The 23,676-nt window shown below is 41.9% G+C and overlaps 1 protein-coding gene across 2 annotated transcripts in view; it reads left to right on the top strand.

Moving 5' to 3' along the window:
• Positions 1-23,676, top strand: part of lamb2l (laminin, beta 2-like) — a 172,685-nt gene that overhangs the window by 105,358 nt on the left and 43,651 nt on the right. For both annotated transcript variants that reach the window (XM_061924733.2, XM_061924725.2), the window contains exons 11-18: positions 1,235-1,414; positions 4,251-4,363; positions 4,445-4,524; positions 9,446-9,602; positions 11,663-11,803; positions 20,948-21,109; positions 21,179-21,300; positions 22,961-23,081. In XM_061924733.2, the coding sequence (XP_061780717.2) occupies positions 1,235-1,414; positions 4,251-4,363; positions 4,445-4,524; positions 9,446-9,602; positions 11,663-11,803; positions 20,948-21,109; positions 21,179-21,300; positions 22,961-23,081 (1,076 nt within the window). The remainder of the gene's footprint in view (positions 1-1,234; positions 1,415-4,250; positions 4,364-4,444; positions 4,525-9,445; positions 9,603-11,662; positions 11,804-20,947; positions 21,110-21,178; positions 21,301-22,960; positions 23,082-23,676) is intronic.

Raw genomic sequence — 23,676 nt, 5'->3', positions numbered from 1 at the left:
TGTGATTTTGTACGGTGTCCTTGAGTGCCCAGAAAGGCACCTTATAAATAAAATTTATTATTATTATAAAAACATTTAAAAAAAAAAGAAGAAAAAAAAAAGAAGGAAAAAAAAAAAAAAGTAATAAACTAACTTACATATTATTTAATTAATTTAAACAAATCTCAGACCATTTCACTCGTTGTTGTATTCTTGTGAAACTTAACTTTGATTTCCTTTTAATAAAGAAATGAAATAATCATAAATAAATACAAAAACGTGAGATAACTTTTTTTAAATAATAAAAACAAATGTAACTAATTATTTAACCAACAAATACTTTTATATTCAATTAAAAAATATCCTTTTATTTGTACTTTTATTGAACAAGTTCACAGCCAAAGTGTATGCAAGAATTTGTAGGGCGGAAAATAATAAATAAATGAAAAGTTTTAAAATGATCTCATCTTCTTCTAGCACAGGGGTCGGCAACCCAAAATGTTGAAAGAGCCATATTGGACCAAAAATACAAAAACAAATCGGTCTGGAGCCGCAAAAAAAATTAAAAGCCATATTACATACAGATAGTGTGTCATGAGATATAAATTGAAATAAGAGGACTTAAAGGAAACTAAATGACCTCAAATATATCTACAAATGAGGCATAATGATGCAATATGTACATATAGCTAGCCTAAATAGCATGTTAGCATCGATTAGCTTGCAGTCATGCAGTGACCAAATATGCCCGATTAGCACTCCACACAAGTCAATAACATCAACAAAACTCACCTTTGTGCATTCATGCACAACGTTAAAAGTTTGGTGGACAAAATGAGACAGAAAAAGAAGTGGCATAAAACACGTCCGAGAAAGTTTATACATGTAAACAAACTACGGTGAGTTCAAGGACCGCCAAAATTAGTGGGACAAAACGCCGCTCGCCAAATACTCGAATGAGTGAAGCATGTTTAATACAAACAGTGTGCTTTATAACAATTGGGGAGGTTTGTGTCATGTTTGTCCTCCTTCAGAAACCATATTAACACAAAAAATTTATTTTTTTCCCCTCATCTTTTTTCATACATTTTCGAAAAAGCTCCAGAGAGCCACTAGGGCGGCGCTAAAGAGCCGCATGTGGCTCTAGAGCCGCGGGTTGCCGACCCCCGTTCTAGCACAAGTTAGCAACGTTAAATCAAGCTACCAAAATAAAAGACATTACTCTAAAAAGCAGATTGATTTTTGTGTCTTCCAGTCTGCGACTGCGACCCGGTGGGTTCTTTGGAGGGAGGGGTGTGTGACGGCCACACGGATCCAGACATGGGCATGATCTCTGGACAGTGTCGCTGCAAAGCCAACGTCAAAGGCTTGCGCTGCGACGACTGCAAGGAAGGTTACTACGGACTCAGCCACAACGACCCACTGGGTTGTCAGCGTACGTATTATACACTAAATATACAATCGTGGTCAAAAGTGTACATACACTTGTAAAGAACATGATGTCATGGCTGTCTTGAGTTTCCAATCATTTCTACAACTCTTATTTTTTTTTGTGATAGAGTGATTGGAGCACATACTTGTTGGTCACAAAAAACATTCATGAAGTTTGGTTCTTTTATGAAATTATTATGGGTCTACTGAAAATGTGAGCAAATCTGCTGGGTCAAAAGTATACATACAGCAATGTTAATATTTGGCAAGTTTCACTGCAATAAGGCGCTTTTGGTAGCCATCCACAAGCTTCTGCTTGAATTTTTGACCACTCCTCTTGACAAAATTGGTGCAGTTCAGCTAACTTTGTTGGTTTTTTGACATGACAAACCAGACTAGAATGAAGGTTTTAGAATGGCCTTCCCAAAGTCCTGACTTAAACGTGTGGACAATGCTGAAGAAACAAGTCCATAGATAGATTGATAGTACTTTATTGATTCCTTTTTCCTGAGGGAACTCTCCTGAAGGAATCAATAAAGTACAATTCTAACCTGATTTAGCCATTCCTTTACCACTTTTGACATGTGTTTGGGATCATCCCAACCGCGCCCAAGACCCAACCTCCGGGCTGATGATTTTACAAACCCCGTTTCCATATGAGTTGGGAAATTGTGTTAGATGTAAATATAAACGGAATACAATGATTTGCAAATCCTTTTCAACCCATATTCAGTTGAATGCACTACAAAGACAAAATATTTGATGTTCAAACTCATAAACCTTTTTTTTTTTTGCAAATACTAAATAACTTAGAATTTCATGGCTGCAACACGTGCCAAAGTAGTTGGGAAAGGGCATGTTCACCACTGTGTTACATGGCCTTTCCTTTTAACAACACTCAGTAAACGTTTGGGAACTGAGGAGACACATTTTTGAAGCTTCTCAGGTGGAATTCTTTCCCATTCTTGCTTGATGTACAGCTTAAGTTGTTCAACAGTCCGGGGGTCTCCGTTGTGGTATTTTAGGCTTCATAATGCGCCACACATTTTCAACGGGAGACAGGTCTGGACTACAGGCAGGCCAGTCTAGTACCCGCACTCTTTTACTATGAAGCCACGTTGATGGAACACGTGGCTTGGCATTGTCTTGCTGAAATAAGCAGGGGCGTCCATGGTAACGTTGCTTGGATGGCAACATATGTTGCATTAAAACCTGTATGTACCTTTCAGCATTAATGGCGCCTTCACAGATGTGTAAGTTACCCATGTCTTGGGCACTAATACACCCCCATACCATCACAGATGATGGCTTTTCAACTTTGCGCCTAGAACAATCCGGATGGTTCTTTTCCTCTTTGGTCCAGAGGACACGACGTCTACAGTTTCCAAAAACAATTTGAAATGTGGACTCGTCAGACCACAGAACACTTTTCCACTTTGTATCAGTCCATCTTAGATGAGCTCAGGCCCAGTGAAGCCGACGGCGTTTCTGGGTGTTGTTGATAAACGGTTTTCGCCTTGCATAGGAGAGTTTTAACTTGCACTTACAGATGTAGCTACCAACTGTAGTTACTGACAGTGGGTTTCTGAAGTGTTCCTGAGCCCATGTGGTGATATCTTTTACACACTGATGTCGCTTGTTGATGCAGTACAGCCTGAGGGATCGAAGGTCACGGGCTTAGCTGCTTACGTGCAGTGATTTCTCCAGATTCTCTGAACCCTTTGATGATATTACGGGCCGTAGATGGTGAAATTCCTAAATTCTTTGCAATAGCTGGTTGAGAAAGGTTTTTCTTAAACTGTTCAACAATTTGCTCACGCATTTGTTGACAAAGTGGTGACCCTCGCCCCATCCTGAGCATTTCATGGAATCTACTTTTATACCCAATCATGGCACCCACCTGTTCCCAATTTTCCTGTTCACCTGTGGGATGTTCCAAATAAGTGTTTGATGAGCATTCCTCAACTTTATCAGTATTTATTGCCACCTTTCCCAACTTCTTTGTCACGTGTTGCTGGCATCAAATTCTAAAGTTAATGATTATTTGCAAAAAAAAATAAAAAATGGTTATCACTTTGAACATCAAATATGTTGTCTTTGTAGCATATTCAACTGAATATGGGTTGAAAATTATTTGCAAATCATTGTATTCCGTTTATATCTACATCCAACACAATTTCCCAACTCATATGGAAACGGGGTTTGTAGGTTGTCCTGAAGAATTTGGAGGTAATCCTCCTTTTTCATTGTCTCATATACTCTCTGTAAAGCACCAGTTCCTTTGGCAGCATAACAGGCCCAGAGCATAATACTACCACCGCCATGCTTGACGGTAAGAATGGTGTTCCTGGGATTCTCCTCCAAACATATTGCTGGGTATTGTGGCCAAACAGCTCAATTTTAGTTTCATCTGACCACAGAACTTTCCTCCAAAAGGTCTTATCTTTGTCCATGTGATGTATGACGACTGTATGTATATGTACACAAAGTACATATAGAGTAAATGGTAAATGGGTTATCCTTGTATAGCGCTTTTTCTACCTTCAAGGTACTCAAAGAGCTTTGACACTATTTTCCACACATGCAAGACCCTAACCACGGCACATCAGGAGCAAGGGTGAAGTGTCTTGCTCAAAGACACCCCGGACGTGACTAGGATGGCTGAAGCTGGGGATCAAACCAGGAACCCTCAAGGTGCTGGCACGGCCGCTCTACCAACCGAGCCACGCCGTCCCGACTTTTTCTTAAGACATTGACATAGTACTGAATAGGCACACTTCTGGCATTGTTGGGTAAACACCACAACCCATCCTTGCATTTTGTCGTTTTGTGTTCACCAGCTTGCAACTGTGACCCTCGTGGCATCATCACGATGGGAGCGCCATGCGATCAGATCAGCGGTGACTGCTCCTGTAAAAGATACGTCACAGGCCGTTACTGCGACCAGTGTCTGGTTTGTAGCATTCCTCTTCACGTTTCTTCCTTAAATCCCTTTCAAAATCTTGTTCAAATGTGTTCATCCCTTCATTTCAAGCCTGAATTCTGGGGCCTGAGCAACAACCTGGGTGGCTGTAGAACATGTGACTGTGACATCGGTGGAGCGGTCAATAACAAGTACGTGACTTGGGTAACAAAGACACAGAATGACTGACTACGTAATGCAAAATAACTTGACAAACTAAATATCAGGATGGAGGCCAGCAGCTGCAAGTCTTAGGTCTCAGTCTCATGCTGAGTTTCAATTCGGCCACTACTGTACTCACACTTCAATAAGTATACTGTATACACCAGTGTTTTTCAACCACTGTGCCGTGGCGTGTGATATTGTCTGGTGTGCAGTTGGGAAATTATGCAACTTCACCTAATTGGTTCAAAAAATATTTTTTGCAAATCAATAATTATAATAATGTGCCGTTGTCTAGTGCAGTGTTTTTCATCCGTTTATCTACCATGTAACTATGCTTTTAATTTTTTTACTAGCTTGCTCAGAGAGGGGCGTATTTTAGAAGTGTTGTACTAGTGATAAAGATCTTTTTAGAAGATCTGAAGGGGGAATTGTCGGAGGCAGATATTTACATATATCCGAATTTTAGTGTTACTTATTTTCTTTCATAGTCATATTTGAAAACAGCTCGTGTTTTCCATTTATTCTCTTTCTGTTTCTCTGCAAGTAAACTGTGTGTGTTAACCTTGAATTCTTTGGAATGTGTTTTGACTAGCATGTGTTTTGACTAGAGAGAGGAGAGAGGGTTTTGGGGTCGGGAAGACAGACCATTTTAGCGGGGCGATCCGAATGTTCTATGCTGTCTCTGTCAATGTATATATGCAAAATTTTGCAAATATATTACAAAATACCTATTCTGTCTCTGGTGGTTTTTCAACTCAGCTTTAAGGGTCGCAAAGAGCTTGGGAGCGACTTGTGACTTGAATTCTCTGGGAGGAACAACTGGTCATAAAACGCAACAGTATGTAAAAGGTATGTAATGCTTAAACCAAAAATTAACAAAAGGCAAGTCCCGCTAGGAAAAGGCACTTAAGCATAGGGATGGCTATGCAAAACAAAACTGGCTACAAAGTAAACAAAAACAGAATGCTGGACGACAGCAAAAACTTACAGCGTGTGGAGCGGAGACGGCGTCCACAAAGTACATCCCATACATGACATGACAATCAACAGTGTCCACACAAAGAAGGATAGCGTACGCACAACTTAAATAGTCTTGATTGCCAAAACAAAGCAGGTGCGGGCAATGGAACTCAAAAGAAGGCGTGAAGCTGCTACAGGAGAACACCAACAAAACAGGAAGGATCACCAAATTAACAGCGCAAGACAGAAACTAAAGCACTACACGCAGGAAACAACAACAAACTCAAAATAAGGCATGACAACCTGGTGGGGTTTCATTTTTTAACCTTTTCGTATTTTTTTTATGAACAAAATGTGCCTTGGCTCAAAAAAGGTTGAAAAACACTGGTGTACACCACTTAGTTCCTGAGGATCTGAATTTGGAGCATGTATTGCTGTCCCAGATCCGTTACTGCCGCTGACCATCACAATATTTATACCCTTCCTCTTCTTCTTCTTGAATTCAAACTAGTTTGTCACATCCCTTCTGCTACCTAGTCAAAATGGTGACGGGGCTGGGAAGTGTCAATCACTAAAAAAAAAAAATCACCATTTTGATTACAGTGTGAATACATTTAAAGGCCTACTGAAACCCACTACTACCGACCACGCAGTCTGATGGTTTATATATCAATGATGAAATCTTAACATTGCAACACATGCCAATACGGCCGGGTTAGCTTACTAAAGTGCAATTTTAAAGTTTGCGCGAAATATCCTGCTGAAAACGTCTCGGTATGATGACGGATTGTAGAGGACATTTTGGGACAGCATGGTGGCCAGCTATTAAGTCGTCTGTTTTCATCGCAAAATTCCACAGTATTCTGGACATCTGTGTTGGTGAATCTTTTGCAATTTGTTCAATGAACAATGGAGACAGCAAAGAAGAAAGCTGTAGGTGGGAAGCGGTGTATTGCGACCAACTGCAGCAACACAAACACAGCTGGTGTTTCATTGTTTACATTCCCGAAAGATGACAGTCAAGCTTTACCATTGGCCTGTGGAGAACTGGGACAACAGAGACTCTTACCAGGAGGACTTTGAGTTGGATACGCAGACGCGGTACCGTGAGTACGCTTCCAAACATTTGATCGCTTGCCCGTACGTGCGTGCTGCTATGTGCATGTCACGTACGTAACTTTGGGGACTTTGGGGAAATATATGTGCTGTATGAACTTTGAGGAGGTGAACGGTACTTTGGGCTATGGGATTGAGCGTGTTGTGCAGGTGTTTGAGTTGTATTGGCGGGTTATATGGACGGGAGGGGGGAGGTGTTTGTTATGCGGGATTAATTTGTGGCATATTAAATATAGGCCTGGTTGTGTTGTGGCTAATAGAGTATATATATGTCTTGTGTTTATTTACTGTTTTAGTCATTCCCAGCTGAATATCAGGTCCCACCCGCCTCTCACAGCATCTTCCCTATCTGAATCGCTCCCACTGCACTCTAGTCCTTCACTCTCACTTTCCTCATACACAAATCTTTCATCCTCGCTCAAATTAATGGGGAAATCGTCGCTTTCTCGGTCCGAATCGCTCTCGCTGCTGGTGGCCATGATTGTAAACAATGTGCAGATGTGAGGAGCTCCACAACCTGTGACGTCACGCTACTTGTCTGCTACTTCCGGTACAGGCAAGGCTTTTGTATCAGCGACCAAAAGTTGCGAACTTTATCGTCAATGTTCTCTACTAAATCCTTTCAGCAAAAATATGGCAATATCGCGAAATGATCAAGTATGACACATAGAATGGACCTGCTATCCCCGTTTAAATAAGAAAATCGCATTTCAGTAGGCCTTTAAGTGTGTTAAGTGTTAGTGCACAAGTGTGCACTCAAAATACTGAGTGTGAGTACACAAGTATGCACTCAAAAGACTGTGTGAGTGCCCACGTATGCACTCAAAACTGTGAGTATACAAGTATGCACTCAAAAGACTTAGTGTGAGTATCGAAGTATGCACTATTTCCACATTCACCCATTCACACACACATTCACACACTGATGGCGGGAGCTGCCATGCAAGGCGCTAACCACGACCCATCAGGAGCAAGGGTGAAGTGTCTTGCTCAAGGACACAACGGATGTGACTAGGTTGGTAGAAGGTGGGGATCGAACCAGGAACCCTCAGGTTGCTGGCAAGACCACTCCCCCAACCAGCGCCACGTTCTTTTCCACGATTGTTCGTCTGGAAAATGTATTTCTAACATCGATACTAAATGAGGCAAGTCCTGAAGGAATTGCGTGTGAATGCTTCAATGCTGAAGTTGAACTGTCCATCCATTTTCTACCACTTATTCCCTTTTGGGGTTGCGGGGGGTGCTGGAGCCTATCTCTGAAATCCTGGAATTTGTTTTTGAATTGTTGAAGTACAACACACAATTCCCAAACAGGCTGAACATTTTGAAGTTGGAACAGTTTGAATCAGATGGAAAAATGCGGGAGTTGTGCAACTTTGAAGAATGTCCCATTGATTTCCCATTTTCTGGAAAATCTGGAATTTTTTTGAAAATGGTAAAAAACTTGAATGGTCTGAATGAGTTGAAATGTTTGGTGTTGGAATTTTTCAAATCGGTGGAGAAATGTTGAAGCAGTGACATGTTGAATTGAGAAATGGTATTACGTAATTCGTGGAATTTCCGGAAAACTGGGAATTTTTTCCAGTTCAAAAAACAACTTTGTTTTTTGTCCTGATTAAGAGGAATGTTTTGACGGTGGAACGGTTGAAGTGGGTTGAAAATTGTGGGAGGAGTAGTCGCCAGAAAAAAGGGTGGAAAACCAGGAATTTTGGAAAATCCTGGAATTTTTTTGAACTTGGAAAAAAGGTAGTTTGAGTTTCCAGAATGGTGGAATGTGTTGAAGGTGGAATAGTTTGAATCGGTTAAGAAAAATGTGGAAATGGTGGAAGTTTGAAAAATGGCCAATTCTTGCGTGTGAATGCTTCAATGCTGAAGTTGAACTGAAATCCTGGAATTTTTTGTAGAATTGTTGAAGTACAACACACAATACCCAAACAGGCTGAACATTTTGAAGTTGGAACAGTTTGAATCAGATGGAAAAATGTGGGAGTTGTGCAACTTTGAAGAATGTCCCATTGATTTCCCATTTTCTGGAAAAGTGGGGATTTTTTTGAAAATGGTAAAAAAAAACTTGAATGGTCTGAATGAGTTGAAATGGTTGGTGTTGGAATTTTTCAAATCGGTGGAGAAATGTTGAAGCAGTAACATGTTGAATTGAGAAATGGTATTACGTAATTCGTGGAATTTCCGGAAAACCGGGAATTTTTTCCAGTTCAAAAAACAACTTTGTTTTTTGTCCTGATTAAGAGGAATGTTTTGACGGTGGAACGGTTGAAGTGGGTTGAAAATTGTGGGAGGAGTAGTCGCCAGAAAAAAGGGTGGAAATAGGGCTTTGGAAAACCAGGAATTTTGGAAAATCCTGGAATTTTTGAGAACTTGGAAGAAAGGTAGTTTGAGTTTTCAGAATGGTGGAATGTGTTGAAGGTGGAATGGTTTGAATCGGTTAACAAAAATGTGGAAATGGTTGAAGTTTGAAAAATGGCCAATTCATTTTGAATGGGAAAATTGTCCCGGAAAACCTGGCATTCTGGGAAATCTGGGATTCTTTTTGAATTTGTCAAGGAAAAGACCGCAATTCCCGAATAGGCTGAACAGTTTGAAGTTGGAACGGTTTGAATCAGGTGAAAAATGTGGAAGGTCGAGCGCGCCGAAATGTGGAGAAGAAGAAGAAGTCGAAGTTGAACTGAATGCTTTGGAGCATTCACACAACTATTGTGTCTTAGTTATTCATCTTTTGGTGTTAAAATAAAAGTAAAATCAAGGAAACAGTCAGAAGAAAAGAGTCAAATAAGAAAAGGACTGAATTGACGTCGTCGTCTGTCTGTTTCTAAGATGTATGATGGACAACGGACAGTGTGAGTGCAGAAGGCATCTGATTGGTCGACAATGCTCTGATGTGCAGTCCGGTTATTTCTGCGCTCCGCTGGACTTCTACAAATACGAGGCCGAAGGCGCCACTGGACACTCGCCCGCTGATGCTTCACTCCCGGTAAGCAAACATTTCATGTCCCAGAAAGTTAGTCATAAACTTCCTTCATTTTGACATCTTGTACCTAAACTTTCTTATCTTTGGCCTTCAGATAATAGGCTTTGATTTGTCTTCATATGGTTGAAGTGTGTGTGTGTGTGTGTGTGTGTGTGTGTGTGTGTGTGTGTGTGTGTGTGTGTGTGTGTGTGTGTGTGTGTGTGTGTGTGTGTGTGTGTGTGTGTGTGTGTGTGTGTGTGTGTGTGTGTGTGTGTGTGTGTGTGTGTGTGTGTGTGCGTGCGTGCGTGCGTGCGTGCGTGCGTGCGTGCGTGCGTGCGTGCGTGCGTGCGTGCGTGCGTGCGTGCGTGCGTGCGTGCGTGCGTGCGTGCGTGCGTGCGTGCGTGCGTGCGTGCGTGCGTGCGTGCGTGCGTGCGTGCGTGCGTGCGTGCGTGCGTGCGTGCGTGCGTGCGTGCGTGCGTCTGGGCTGAAGTAACTGATAGACTCCACCATGTCTTTCTTTATTGTCAGCCATCAACACTAAATCCTTTTACATTTGTAACAGTTAGCTTTTGTTTATTTTGTCTTAAAGGGGAACATTATCACAATTTCAGAATTGTTAAAACCATTAAAAATCAGTTCCCAGTGGCTTATTATATTTTTCGAAGTTTTTTTCAAAATTTTACCCATCACGCAATATCCCTAAAAAAAGCTTCAAAGTGCCTGATTTTAACCACCCGTCCATTTTCCTGTGACGTCACATAGTGAAGCCAACGCAAACAAACATGGCGCATAGAACAGCAAGCTATAGCGACATTAGCTCGGATTCAGACTCGGATTTCAGCGGCTTAAGCGATTCAACAGATTACGCATGTATTGAAACGGATGGTTGTAGTGTGGAGGCAGGTAGCGAAAACGAAATTGAAGAAGAAACTGAAGCTATTGAGCCATATCGGTTTGAACCGTATGCAAGCGAAACCGAGGAAAACGACACGACAGCCAGCGACACGGGAGAAAGCGAGGACGAATTCGGCGATCGCCTTCTAACCAACGATTGGTATGTGTTTGTTTGGCATTAAAGGAAACTAACAACTATGAACTAGGTTTACAGCATATGAAATACATTTGGCAACAACATGCACTTTGAGAGTGCAGACAGCCCAATTTTCATCAATTAATATATTCTGTAGACATACCCTCATGTCAGCAGGCCAGGGAAGCTAGGGTCGATATTCTTCTCTTGATCATCTTCGGTGGCATAAGGGACGGTGTGAGCCAAGACATCCAGGGGGTTTAGCTCGCTCGTCTGCGAGAACAAACTGCCGCCATTGCTTGCCGTGCTAGCGAGGTCCTTTGTCCCTGAATTGCTCACACACTCCGGCAGATTCAATGGGGGTCTGGCGGCAGATTTCTTTGACTTTATCGTTGGAAATGCATCTGCTTTGAGTGTCGCAGGATATCCACACATTCTTGCCATCTCCGTCGTAGCATAGCTTTCGTCGGTAAAGTGTGCGGAACAAACGTCCAATTTCTTGCCACTTTCGCATCTTTGGGCCACTGGTGCAACTTGAATCCGTCCCTGTTCGTGTTGTTACACCCTCCGACAACACACCGACGAGGCATGATGTCTCCAAGGTACGGAAAACAGTCGAAAAAACGGAAAATAACAGAGTTGATTTGACTCGGTGTTTGAGAAATTGGCGGATTGCTTCCCGAGAGCGAATATTTAATTCAAAATTCACCCATTTAGAGTTCGGAAATCGGTTAAAAAAATATATGGTCTTTTTTCTGCAACATCAAGGTATATGTTGACGCTTACATAGGTCTGGTGATAATGTTCCCCTTTAAAACACAGTTCTATAATGACAAAGCTTCTCACTTTGTTGCATTTCCAAGAGTAAAAAGAAGCTAACCACTGTTAGTATTTAAGTATTCTTTTGTCACCTTCTTTTCGTAAAGACTTCGTATTTTCAGAAATGCTTTATTTATGAAGCAATGCTGGTCAAATGTTGAATGATACCACCCCTGCACCCTGCATTATTTACCACAAATAGATTGGTAAAAGTCCTGTCTTGCTCTCGTCTCAGGGTAAAGTCCGTCCTCAGGCAGAGACGGACTGCGTCCAACATCTCAGCAACCAGCTGAGACGACACAAGCGTCACCGCCGCATCAACAACCCCCAGCAGCACCGAGCGGCACTGAGGCGAATACGTCAGCTTCAGCAGACGGTAGATTCACAATATTTATTTTCCTCCATGTGGGCGGGGGAAGGAGACGACACCACGGCAGGAATCAGTTCAATAGGTTTATCGAACTTGATGAATAGGTGGGATGTGTATGCTACTTTAAGTCATAGGTGCAAAACGATGGCTAGAATGAACCATGTGAGTGTTACCAGAGTTTGTTGTACGTGCGTGTTGGATGAATCCTTCGTCAGACCAAAGGGGCAAGGCGAGAAGGCAGTATTGGGCAGGCAAGCGGTCGGGGGATGGAGAGAAGCAACAAGGTCCGTGTCCAAGCAGAGGTCGAGGATCGAGGGAGGCAGTCCAGAATCCAGAGGGAAGTCGAGGCACACAGCTCGATCACAGAGAACAGGAGAGGTACTGCGGGGAACACAGAGGACATCAGACACGGGAACAGGGAAGACACAGAGAGAGAGCAAGTACGCGGGAGGGAAGCCAGAGACGGGATGCTTACTACGAGGAGTGAACTACGTTCCGGCACTTGATCTTCGGGTCCGCTGGTCTTTATGCTATCTGTCTTCATAAGTCCCAGGTGCTGATTACTGATTGCCTGCAGCTTTGCCGACGCGTGGCCGCAATGCGGATGTGCCAGCCGAGCTTGCAGCAGAAGGCATGAGGGATTCCGCATGTGCTGTGACAATGGATTGAGGATTCATCAAGTAGATTTTCAGTTTACTCACATTTCCTCCGGTGTACAGTTTTTTTTTGTGTGATTTTCCCTCCGTGCGATGCGATGTTCCAGCTGTCTGTTTGTTAGCAACATAACCCAAACAGTTATTGATGGATTTTGATGGATTTTTCAGGAAATTGCCCAAAAAAACACTTCTTCGTATCTACTACGAATAGGGATGATGTTTGATAAGAAATGATCGAGTTCGAGCCCATTATCGAATCCTCTTATCGAACCGATTCCTTATCGATTCTCTTATCGAGTCCAGATAGGTTGTTGTATATGGAAGAAAAACACACAATATTTGGTTTAACAAAAGCTCAGTTTTATTATATAAGAAAATAATACAATTTTGTTCCTGCTTTTCCTATCTGCGCCTAATGACTGAGCTACGTGACGTCATCCCACAGAAGGCCTCTCATTCCCCGGGAACACCTGAAGGACTCCTCGGCGTCACCGAAATAAGCCAAACTGTCTGAAAATAGGGCCCCAAAAGGCCTGGAAATAATGCCTTTAATTCGGGGTGCATTTGCGGCGGGAGTCCGCCGGAGGGCTCCAATTCCCCACTCTTTTGTTGACCTATGGGCCCAAAAGGCCTCACATTCCCCGGGGAGACCCGAAGGACCCCTCGGCGTCACCGAAATACGGCAAACTGTCTGAAAATAGGGCTCCAAGGGCCCTTAATGACATCACTTGGCCCGTTTTTTAGGTTTCCCATGCGGGGATTAAATGCTTGTTCCCAAGCACGACGCCGCATTTTCTCCACAGAGTGCTGGTACCCTAAAATGATGACACTTTGAAAAAAAATCCAAATTTTTCTTTTAATTCTGGGTGCATTTGCACCGTGAACTACGTTCCGGCACTGGATCTTCGGGTCCGCTGGTCTTTATGCTATCTGTCTTCATTAGTCCCAGGTGTGTGGATTACTGATTGCCTGCAGCTTTGCCGAGGCGTGGCCGCAATGCGGATGTGCCAGCAGAAAGCATGAGGCATTGTGCATGTGCGTTGACAATGGATTGAGGATTCATCAAGTAGATTTTCAGTTTACTCACATTTCCTCCGGTGTACAGTTTTTTTTGTTGTGATTTTCCCTCCGTGCGATGCGATGTTCCAGCTGTCTGTTTGTTAGCAACATAACCCAAACAGTTATTGATGGATTTTGATGAATTTTTCAGGAAATTGCCCAAAAAAACACTTCTTCGTATCTACTACGAATAGGGATGATGTTTGATAAGAAATGATCGAGTTCGAGCCCATTATCGAATCCTCTTATCGAACCGATTCCTTATCGATTCTCTTATCGAGTCCAGATAGGTTGTTGTATATGGAAAAAAAACACACAGTATTTGGTTTAACAAAAGCTCACTTTTATTATATAAGAAAAAAATAAAATTTTGTTCCTGCTTTTCCTATCTGCGCCTAATGACTGAGCTACGTGACGTCATTTCTTGTGATGTCCCACAGGGCATTTCTTGTCGGGACGGGATTCGAATAAAGAATCAACTCTTTTTCTTTACTATAGTGGTCTCGATGACGGGTACCGGTTCTCAAAAAGGGATTCGAGTCCGAGGACTCTGTTCTTTTCTTATCGAACAACCGGGAAAACCGGGTTCGAGTATCATCCCTAACTACGAATACACTTTACTTCCTGCTTAAGGCGCTCCACGCACACCCCACCAACCCCACCTTGTTGGCACCGTGCTGTGCAGTGGATTCTGGTAAATGTTGTTTATTTTCGGACCCGGCCAACGCAAAAGCGCCAGGAAAAAACTACACACCAAGTTTTTGTTTAATACCGTCACACGTCTCGGCATTGTTGTTAAGACTTTAAAACCGCAATACCGTTACACCCCTACAGAGTACACTGCGAAAAGTCAGTGTTCAAAAACAAGAAAATAAAATACAAAAATGAGGGGTATTTTATTTGAACTAAGCAAAATGATCTGCCAATAGAACAAGAAAATTCGGCTTGTCAAAACTTTCCAAAACAAGGAAAATTAGCTAACTTCAATGAACCCAAAAATACCTTTTAAAATAAGTATATTCTCACTAATAACAAGTGCACTTTTCTTGGTAGAAAAAAAAAATGACACCGTTTTGCTCAATATGTTGAAAAATATTCCAAAATGAAGTGCCATTATCTTGACATAATGATATGCGCTTTTTTCATGCTTGAAGTAAGAAATGATTACTTTAAAAAAGTCGTTTTATACTTGTGAGTAGGGATGTCCGATAATGGCTTTTTGCCGATATCCAATATTCCGATATTGTCCAACTCTTTAATTACCGATACCAACCGATACCGATATCAACCGATATATACAGTCGTGGAATTTTACATCGTCGTGGAACATTATTATGCCTAATTTGGACAACCAGGTATGGTGAAGATAAGGTACCTTAAAAAATAAATAAGTAAATAAATAAGATAAATAAATTAAAAACATTTTCTTGAATAAAAAAAGAAAGTAAAACAATATAAAAACAGTCACATAGAAACTAGTAATTAATGAAAATGAGTAAAATTAACTGTTAAAGGTTAGTACTAGTGATGTCCGATAATGGCTTTTTGCCGATATCCGATATTCCGATATTGTCCAACTCTTTAATTACCGATACCAATGTCAACCGATACCGATATCAACCGATATATGCAGTCGTGGAATTAACACATTATTATGCCTAATTTGGACAACCAGGTATGGTGAAGATAAGTTACTTTAAAAAATAAATAAGTAAATAAATAAGATAAATAAATTAAAAACATTTTCTTGAATAAAAAAGAAAGTAAAACAATATAAAAACAGTCACATAGAAACGAGTAATTAATGAAAATGAGTAAAATTAATGGTTAAAGGTTAGTACTAGGGATGTCCGATAATGGCTTTTTGCCGATATCCGATATTCCGATATTGTCCAACTCTTTAATTACCGATACCAATATCAACCGATACCGATATCAACCGATATATGCAGTCGTGGAATTAACACATTATTATGCCTAATTTGGACAACCAGGCATGGTGAAGATAAGGTACTTTAAAAAAAAAAATCATAAAATAAGAGATAAATTAAAAACATTCTCTTGAATAAAAAAGAAAGTAAAACAATACAAAAACAGTTACATAGAAACTAGTAATTAATGAAAATGAGTAAAATTAACTGTTAAAGGTTAGTACTATTAGTGGACCAATCATGTGTGCTTACGGACTGTATCCCTTGCAGACTGTATTGATATATATTGATATATAATGTAGGAACCAGAATATTAATAACAGAAAAACAACCCTTTTGTGTGAATGAGTGTAAATGGGGGAGGGTGTTTTTTTGGGTTGGTGCACTAATTGTAAGTGTATCTTGTGTTTTTTATGTTGATTTAATAAATAAAAAATAAAATAAATAAAATAAAAACGATACCAATAATAAAAAAAACGATACCGATCATTTCCAATATTACATTTTAACGCATTTATCGGCCGATATTATCGGACATCTCTACTTGTGAGTGTTGATGACACAGCTTTGCAACAGTTGATATTCTAGTTTCAAGCATGTTTTACTCAATATAGTTCAGTGGTTCTCAACCTTTTCTCAGTGATGTACCCCCTGTGAACATTTTTTTTAATTCAAGTACCCCCTAATCAGAGCAAAGCATGTTTGGTTGAAAAAAAGAGATAAAAAAGTAGAATACAGCACTATGTCATCAGTTTCTGATTTATTAAATTGTATAACAGTGCAAAATATTGCTCATTTGTAGTGGTCTTTCTTGAACTATTTGGAAAAAAAGATATAAAAATAACTAAAAACTTGTTGAAAAATAAACAAGTGATTCAATTATAAATAAAGATTTCTACACATTCAACTTGAAGTGCCCTCTTTGGGGATTGTAATAGAGATCCATCTGGATTCATGAACTTAATTGTAAACATTTCTTCACAAAAAAAGAAATTTTTAACATCAATATTTATGGAACATGTCCACAAAAAATCTAGCTGTCAACACTGAATATTGCATTGTTGCATTTCTTTTCACAGTTCTTTTTGACAGACATTTAAAAAAAATCTCACGTACCCCTTGGCATACCTTCAAGTACCCCCAGGGGTACGCGTACCCCCATTTGAGAACCACTGATATAGGTAATCAAATCTCAGCAACAAGCTGCAATATCTTACTGAGATCATTTAGGACCAAAACCCTTAAAACAAGTAAAACACTCTAACATAAAATCTGCTTGGTGAGAAGCATTATCTTCCATCTATCCATTTTCTACCGCTTATTCCCTTTTGGGGGCGCTGGAGCCTATCTCAGCTACAATCGGGCGGAAGGCGGGGTACACCCTGGACAAGTCGCCACCTCATCGCAGAAATGTTGAACTTGACTCCCGTAATATTACAACTTTTTTCTCCACTTTTTTTCTTGTAGTAATACGACTGTTTAAAAAGACGATTTATTATTATTATTATAATAATGTAAGTTTTGTTTCTCACAAAATGACAGCTTGATTCTTGTAATGAATAAATATATTAATTAATTAAATTAAAAAAAAAATATATATATATATATATATATATATATATATATATATATATTATGCTTTGGTATCATATTATTTGTAGGTTTTTCTTGTAAAATGATGACCATATTCTTAGAATAGTAGAAATTTTTTTACTTATAAAATAAAAATGTTTTTCCCGTAATATTAAAACTTTTTCCCTCCAAAAATATGTTTTTTCGTGTAACATTTAAACTACATTTTTGCAAAATCAGAACTTCATTCTCATAAGGTTATGACTTTTTTGTTTGCAATGATATGACTGTTTCATAAAATGAGTCCCTTTTTGTTATCATAATGCAAGTTTTGTTTCTCATTAAATGACAGCTTTTTTTCATGTAATAAAAAAAAAAAGATATTTTTCTTCTTCTAGTAAAATCCTTTTTGTTTTAATGTAATACTTACACTTTGGTATTAACAAGTTTTCCTTGTAAATGTACAACTTTATTCTTGTAATTTGGTAACTTTTTATAACTCATAACATGACAACATTTGCCTTGCATAAGTACAACTTTATGGTCCCAAAACAAGCACTTCCTTCTCTTAGCATTACAAATTGTATTATCAGACAGAAAATAAGCAAATATCTGTCATGTCTGTATTATCATGTTTTGCTTTAAGTCATGTTTTGTTTAGTTTCTGTCTTTTCACTCCCTTGTCTGGTCACCATAGCAACCATTAGTTTTCACCTGTCACGTCACGCACCTGTTTCACGTTTTGAGTCACGCACCTGCTTTCGTTAATCATGTCTGTAGTATTTAAGTTCAGTGTTTTTTAGTTTGTCTTTCTGACGACCTCGCACCACATTTATGCTCTGTCCATTCCTCTATGATCCTGCTTCATGTCCCTTGTCACAGTAAGTTTTGGTTCCATGTTTATAGTCTTTTTTGTTTTTCATAGTTTATTCTCCGCCACTGTGCGCGCTTTCATTTATCCCTTTTTTTTTTTATATATTAAATTGATATATTAAAACCCGCCATGTACCTTAATTCCCGTCTCGCCCGTGCCAACTTTCCGTTGCATCCCGGAAAAGCAAACACCCAAGACCAAGTCCGGACAGTAGGTCGTCAGCAGACCCGCTTTTCCGCAAGTAAGTTGGCCGAGTTGGACAATGTGGATGAGGCTTCTTGGGCGGTCCTGTGCGCGATGGAGGAGGAAACGCGGCGCTACTCCTCCATGGAGTATAGAGACTTCATTTGGTCCCAGGACGACACAGCGTCACCTCAGCCACGGAAGCGCCGCCAAAGACGAAGGACGTCAGGAAGAACTTCCGCGAGCCTGCAGGACACGCCGCTCCCACATGCCCCTCCCCCTCCGGGCGGAAGCAAGCAGCAGCCAGCCCGGCTTCCCCATGATGACATCACAGACTAGGATTTTTTTTTCAACTCTTTTTCTTTTGAACACCCGCCTCCAACAAAAGACACTAATGGCATGTCTTTGATAAAACATTATCAAAACATGTTTTTAGAAATCCGGTCTAGTCAGTCACAGCCACCCCAATTTCATGCCCCGCCCCCCAAGACTCAAGTCCCGCCCCCGTCACAATTTTTTTCTTTTTTTCCGCCCACACAACCCCAGGTGGGGTATAAAGAAAAATATTGTGGCCAAAATAAAGGGGAAATTTCTGCCCTCCCCCGCCCACCCCTGCAGAGAGTTCCAGACCGCAGGGAGCGCGTCTGGTATCCGCCCCTTGAGGGGGGGGCTGGGGTCGGGAGCTGTGTAGGTGGGGTGGCTCTGCATCACCATGTCAAGCCACAGCCTCCCTCACGGCCGCCCTCACCAGTCTTCCGACCCGTCAAGCCACAGCCTCCAGCACGACCGCCCTCACCAGTCTTTTACCCTGCCAAGCCGCAACCCCCAGCTAGACCACCTCCACCTGCACCAAGGCTAGCACCAGTAGCTGCACCACGGTTAGCGCCAAGGCTAGCACCAGAGCCACAGCTAGCACCTGTCGTTGCTCCACGGCTAGCACCAGTAGCTGCACCACGGCTAGCGCCAAGGCTAGCACCAGAGCCACGGCTAGCACCTGTCGCTGCTTCACGGCTAGCACCAGTAGCTGCACCACGGCTAGCGCCAAGGCTAGCACCAGAGCCACGGCTAGCACCTGTCGTTGCTCCACGGCTAGCACCAGTAGCTGCACCACGGCTAGCGCCAAGGCCACGGCTAGCACCTGTCGCTGCTTCACGGCTAGCACCAGTAGCTGCACCACGGCTAGCGCCAAGGCTAGCACCAGCTCCACCACGCCAAGTTCCACGGCAGACTCCAGTACCCGCACCACGCCTAGCCGCATCATGCCAAGCTCCGGTACCAGCTCCACGCCGCCAAGCACTGCCTAGCCAAGACCAAGACCCTCCACGCCAAGCCCAAGACCAAGACCCTCCACGCCAAGCCCAAGACCAAGACCCTCCACGCCAAGCCCAAGACCAAGACCCTCCACGCCAAGCCCAAGACCAAGACCCTCCACGCCAAGCCCAAGACCAAGACCCTCCACGCCAAGTCCAAGACCAAGACCCTCCACGCCAAGTCCAAGACCCTCTATGCCAAGGCCAAGTCCAAGACCCTCCACGCCAAGTCCAAGACCCTCCACGCCAAGTCCAAGACCCTCCACGCCAAGTCCAAGACCAAGACCCGCCACGCCAAGACCAAGACCAAGACCCCCGCCATGCCAAGACCAAGACCAAGACCTAGACCAAGACCCGCCATGCCAAGACCAAGACCAAGACCCGCCATGCCAAGACCAAGACCCGCCATGCCAAGACCAAGACCTACGCCAAGACCAAGACCTATACCAAGACCCACGCCGAGCTTCGCCGCCTGACGCGCCACGCCGAGCTTTGCCGCCTGACTCACCACGCCAAGCCACGCCTGCCACGATGACGACGCGCCTGCCTCCTCGTCGGCCACGGATATGGCCGCTACCTGGTCGCCCGCCACGCCAAGTGCGCCCACCTCCCAGTCGGCCACGAATGTGGCCATTCCCTGGGCGTCCGCCTCGCCTGCTGCAGCGGCGTTCCACTCGCCGCCGCCACCTAACTCTGCCCCGGTAGATACGGGGACACGTGGTCTGGCGACCCACCGCCATGTCCCCCTCCCGCCCTCCCATGACTTTTGTTAAGTTTTTTTTTCTTGGACATCTGGTATCTGTCCTTAAGGGAGGGGCTCTGTCATGTCTGTATTATCATGTTTTGCTTTAAGTCATGTTTTGTTTAGTTTCTGTCTTTTCACTCCCTTGTCTGGTCACCATAGCAACCATTAGTTTTCACCTGTCACGTCACGCACCTGTTTCACGTTTTGAGTCACGCACCTGCTTTCGTTAATCATGTCTGTAGTATTTAAGTTCAGTGTTTTTTAGTTTGTCTTTCTGACGACCTCGCACCACATTTATGCTCTGTCCATTCCTCTATGATCCTGCTTCATGTCCCTTGTCACAGTAAGTTTTGGTTCCATGTTTATAGTCTTTTTTGTTTTTCATAGTTTATTCTCCGCCACTGTGCGCGCTTTCATTTATCCCTTTTTTTATTTATATATTAAATTGATATATTAAAACCCGCCATGTACCTTAATTCCCGTCTCGCCCGTGCCAACCTTCCGTTGCATCCCGGAAAAGCAAACACCCAAGACCAAGTCCTGACAATATCACCCTTATTTGAGATATTTAATCTTACTTAGATTTCAGTTTTTGCAGTGCACGCCTGCTGCTTTTGAGGCTTGCATTGATGATAATCACCTCTTCCTTATTCCATCTCTGACATTTCCTGAAAGTTTCATCCAAATCTGCCCACAACGTTTTGTGCAACGTTGCTAACGAACAAACTAAATAACAGATGCCTTTGAATACATGCTGGAGATAAGGACTTATTGTTCATGTAGAAAGGTTGATGTGACAATTTTGTGTGTCTTTTCCAAGCCGGACGTGAGAACCGTTCACCGGGAGATCACCCTGAGTCACACAGTCACCTGGACCGGTCCTGGTTTTGCTCGAGTGAAGGACAGCGCTGGTCTGGTGTTCACCATTGACAACATCCCCTACGCTATGGAATACGACATCTTGATCCGCTATGAACCTGAGGTCTGTACGCATAATTCGTCATCATGTGAGCGTTTATTTTTTTTCAACTGAATGTTTTTTTTTGTGTAGTCGACAGAGGACTGGGAGGCCATCGTTAGCATAACGTCTGTCAACCTTCCTTCCAGTCTGCGCTGTGGAAACCTTCTTCCGACTGAGCAGCTCTACACCGTCACCTTGCCGCACAGCAACAGGTAACAACACACAATACAACAAACCATCACCTTCAACCTGATCTAGTATTTTTACTAATATGAAGTGTGTACTTCCTATTCTTTCTGTATTTTCAAGCTCCAATTACAAACCCCGTTTCCATATGAGTTGGGAAATTGTGTTAGATGTAAATATTAACGGAATACAATGATTTGCAAATCCTTTTCAACCCATATTCAGTTGAATGCACTACAAAGACAAGATATTTGATGTTCAAACTCATAAACTTTTTTTTTTTTTTGCAAATAATAATTAACTTAGAATTTCATGGCTGCAACACGTGCCAAAGTAGTTGGGAAAGGGCATGTTCACCACTGTGTTACATGGCCTTTCCTTTTAACAACACTCAGTAAACGTTTGGGAACTGAGGAGACACATTTTTGAAACTTCTCAGGTGGAATTCTTTCCCATTCTTGCTTGATGTACAGCTTAAGTTGTTCAACAGTCCGGGGGTCTCCGTTGTGCTATTTTAGGCTTCATAATGCGCCACACAATTTCAATGGGACTACAGGCAGGCCAGTCTAGTACCTGCACTCTTTTACTACGAAGCCACGTTGATGTAACACGTGGCTTGGCATTGTCTTGCTGAAATAAGCAGGGGCGTCCATGGTAACGTTGCTTGGATGGCAACATATGTTGCTCCAAAACCTGTATGTACCTTTCAGCATTAATGGCGCCTTCACAGATGTGTAAGTTACCCATGTCTTGGGCACTAATACACCCCCATACCATCACATATGCTGGCTTTTCAACTTTGCGCCTATAACAATCTGGGTGGTTCTTTTCCTCTTTGGTCCAGAGGACACGACATCCACAGTTTCCAAAAACAATTTGAAATGTGGACTCGTCAGACCACTGAACACTTTTCCACTTTGTATCAGTCCATCTTAGATGAGCTCAGGCCCAGCGAAGCCGGCAGAGTTTCTGGGTGTTGTTGATAAATGGCTTTGGCTTTGCATAGTATAGTTTTAACTTGCACTTACAGATGTAGCGACCAACTGTAGTTACTGACAGTGGGTTTCTGAAGTGTTTCTGAGCCCATGTAGTGATATCCTTTACACACTGATGTCGCTTTTTGAGGGATCAAAAGTTACGTGCAGTGATTTCTCCAGATTCTCTGAACATTTTGATGATATTACGGACCGTAGACGGTGAAATTTCTAAATTCTTTGCAATAGGTGGTTGAGAAATGTTGCTCTTACACAATTTGCTCAGGCATTTGTTGACAAAGTGGTGACCCTCGCCCCATCCTTGTTTGTGAATGACTGAGCATTTCATGGAAGCTGCTTTTATACCCAATCATGGCACCCACCTGTTCCCAATTAGCCTGTTCACCAGTGGGATGTTCCAAATAAGTGTTTGATGAGCATTCCTCAACGTTCTCAGTCTTTTTTGCCACTTGTGCCAGCTTTTTTGAAACATGTTGCAGGCATCAAATTCCAAATGAGTTAGTATTTGCAAAAAAAAAAATAGGTTTCTCAGTTCGACATTAAATATCTTGTCTTTGCAGTCTATTCAATTGAATATAAGTTCAAAATGATTCGCAAATCATTGTATTCTGTTTTTATTTACCATTTACACAACGTGCCAACTTCACTGCTTTTGGGTTTTGTAGTTTGTTTACATATTTTTGTGTCGCAGATACATCCAGATGCCCAGGCCGTTCTGTTTCGAGCCAAGTAATCGCTACGTGGTCGCCATCCGCTTCCAGCGACACGGAGTGACACACAGACACCTCACTGCCTTCATTCTCATCGACTCTGTAAGGAAACGACCAACTATTTTCAACTCATCACAATAGAAACAGTATGACATGCATAGTATATTAGTATGAAGTTAACAATTATGCCTGTATTTCCCGTGTGTTTGCATAACCGATAAGCATTTATTTCAGCATAAAATAATGATGGTGTTGATATGCACTACCAATATCACAAGTGATATTGGTAGTGCATTATTTGCGACTCATTTACCTGTATTGGTATCAGCGAGACCAACCTCTTGTTTTACTTAATATCATATTAGTCCTGTAAGAAAGAACTGTGGTATTGTCCATCACTAAGTAAAAACATAAATAGAAAATTAAGACTTCCAATACATTTAAATGAAAATACACAAAATTGAATACTAATAAATATGAAGGTATTACAGTTGTTTATGTATGTGCTACTACAAAAATATCCATGTCAATTTTTTAATGAAATGTAATCATTTAAAAAATACAGTCGTAAGCTTGTAACAGAAATTCTCGTATCTTAAATTGGTATTGCATCCATCCATTCATCCATTTTATTGAAATTAATTCAAATTAATTTATTCCATTCTGGGCCTTGCAAAAAACATTACATATTTACCAT

This window comes from Nerophis lumbriciformis, linkage group LG01 (assembly GCF_033978685.3).
Source record: "Nerophis lumbriciformis linkage group LG01, RoL_Nlum_v2.1, whole genome shotgun sequence".
NCBI classification, from domain to species: Eukaryota; Metazoa; Chordata; class Actinopteri; order Syngnathiformes; family Syngnathidae; genus Nerophis; species Nerophis lumbriciformis.
Note: the sequence above shows the minus strand (reverse complement) of the source record. Positions and strands in the feature narration are given on the sequence as shown.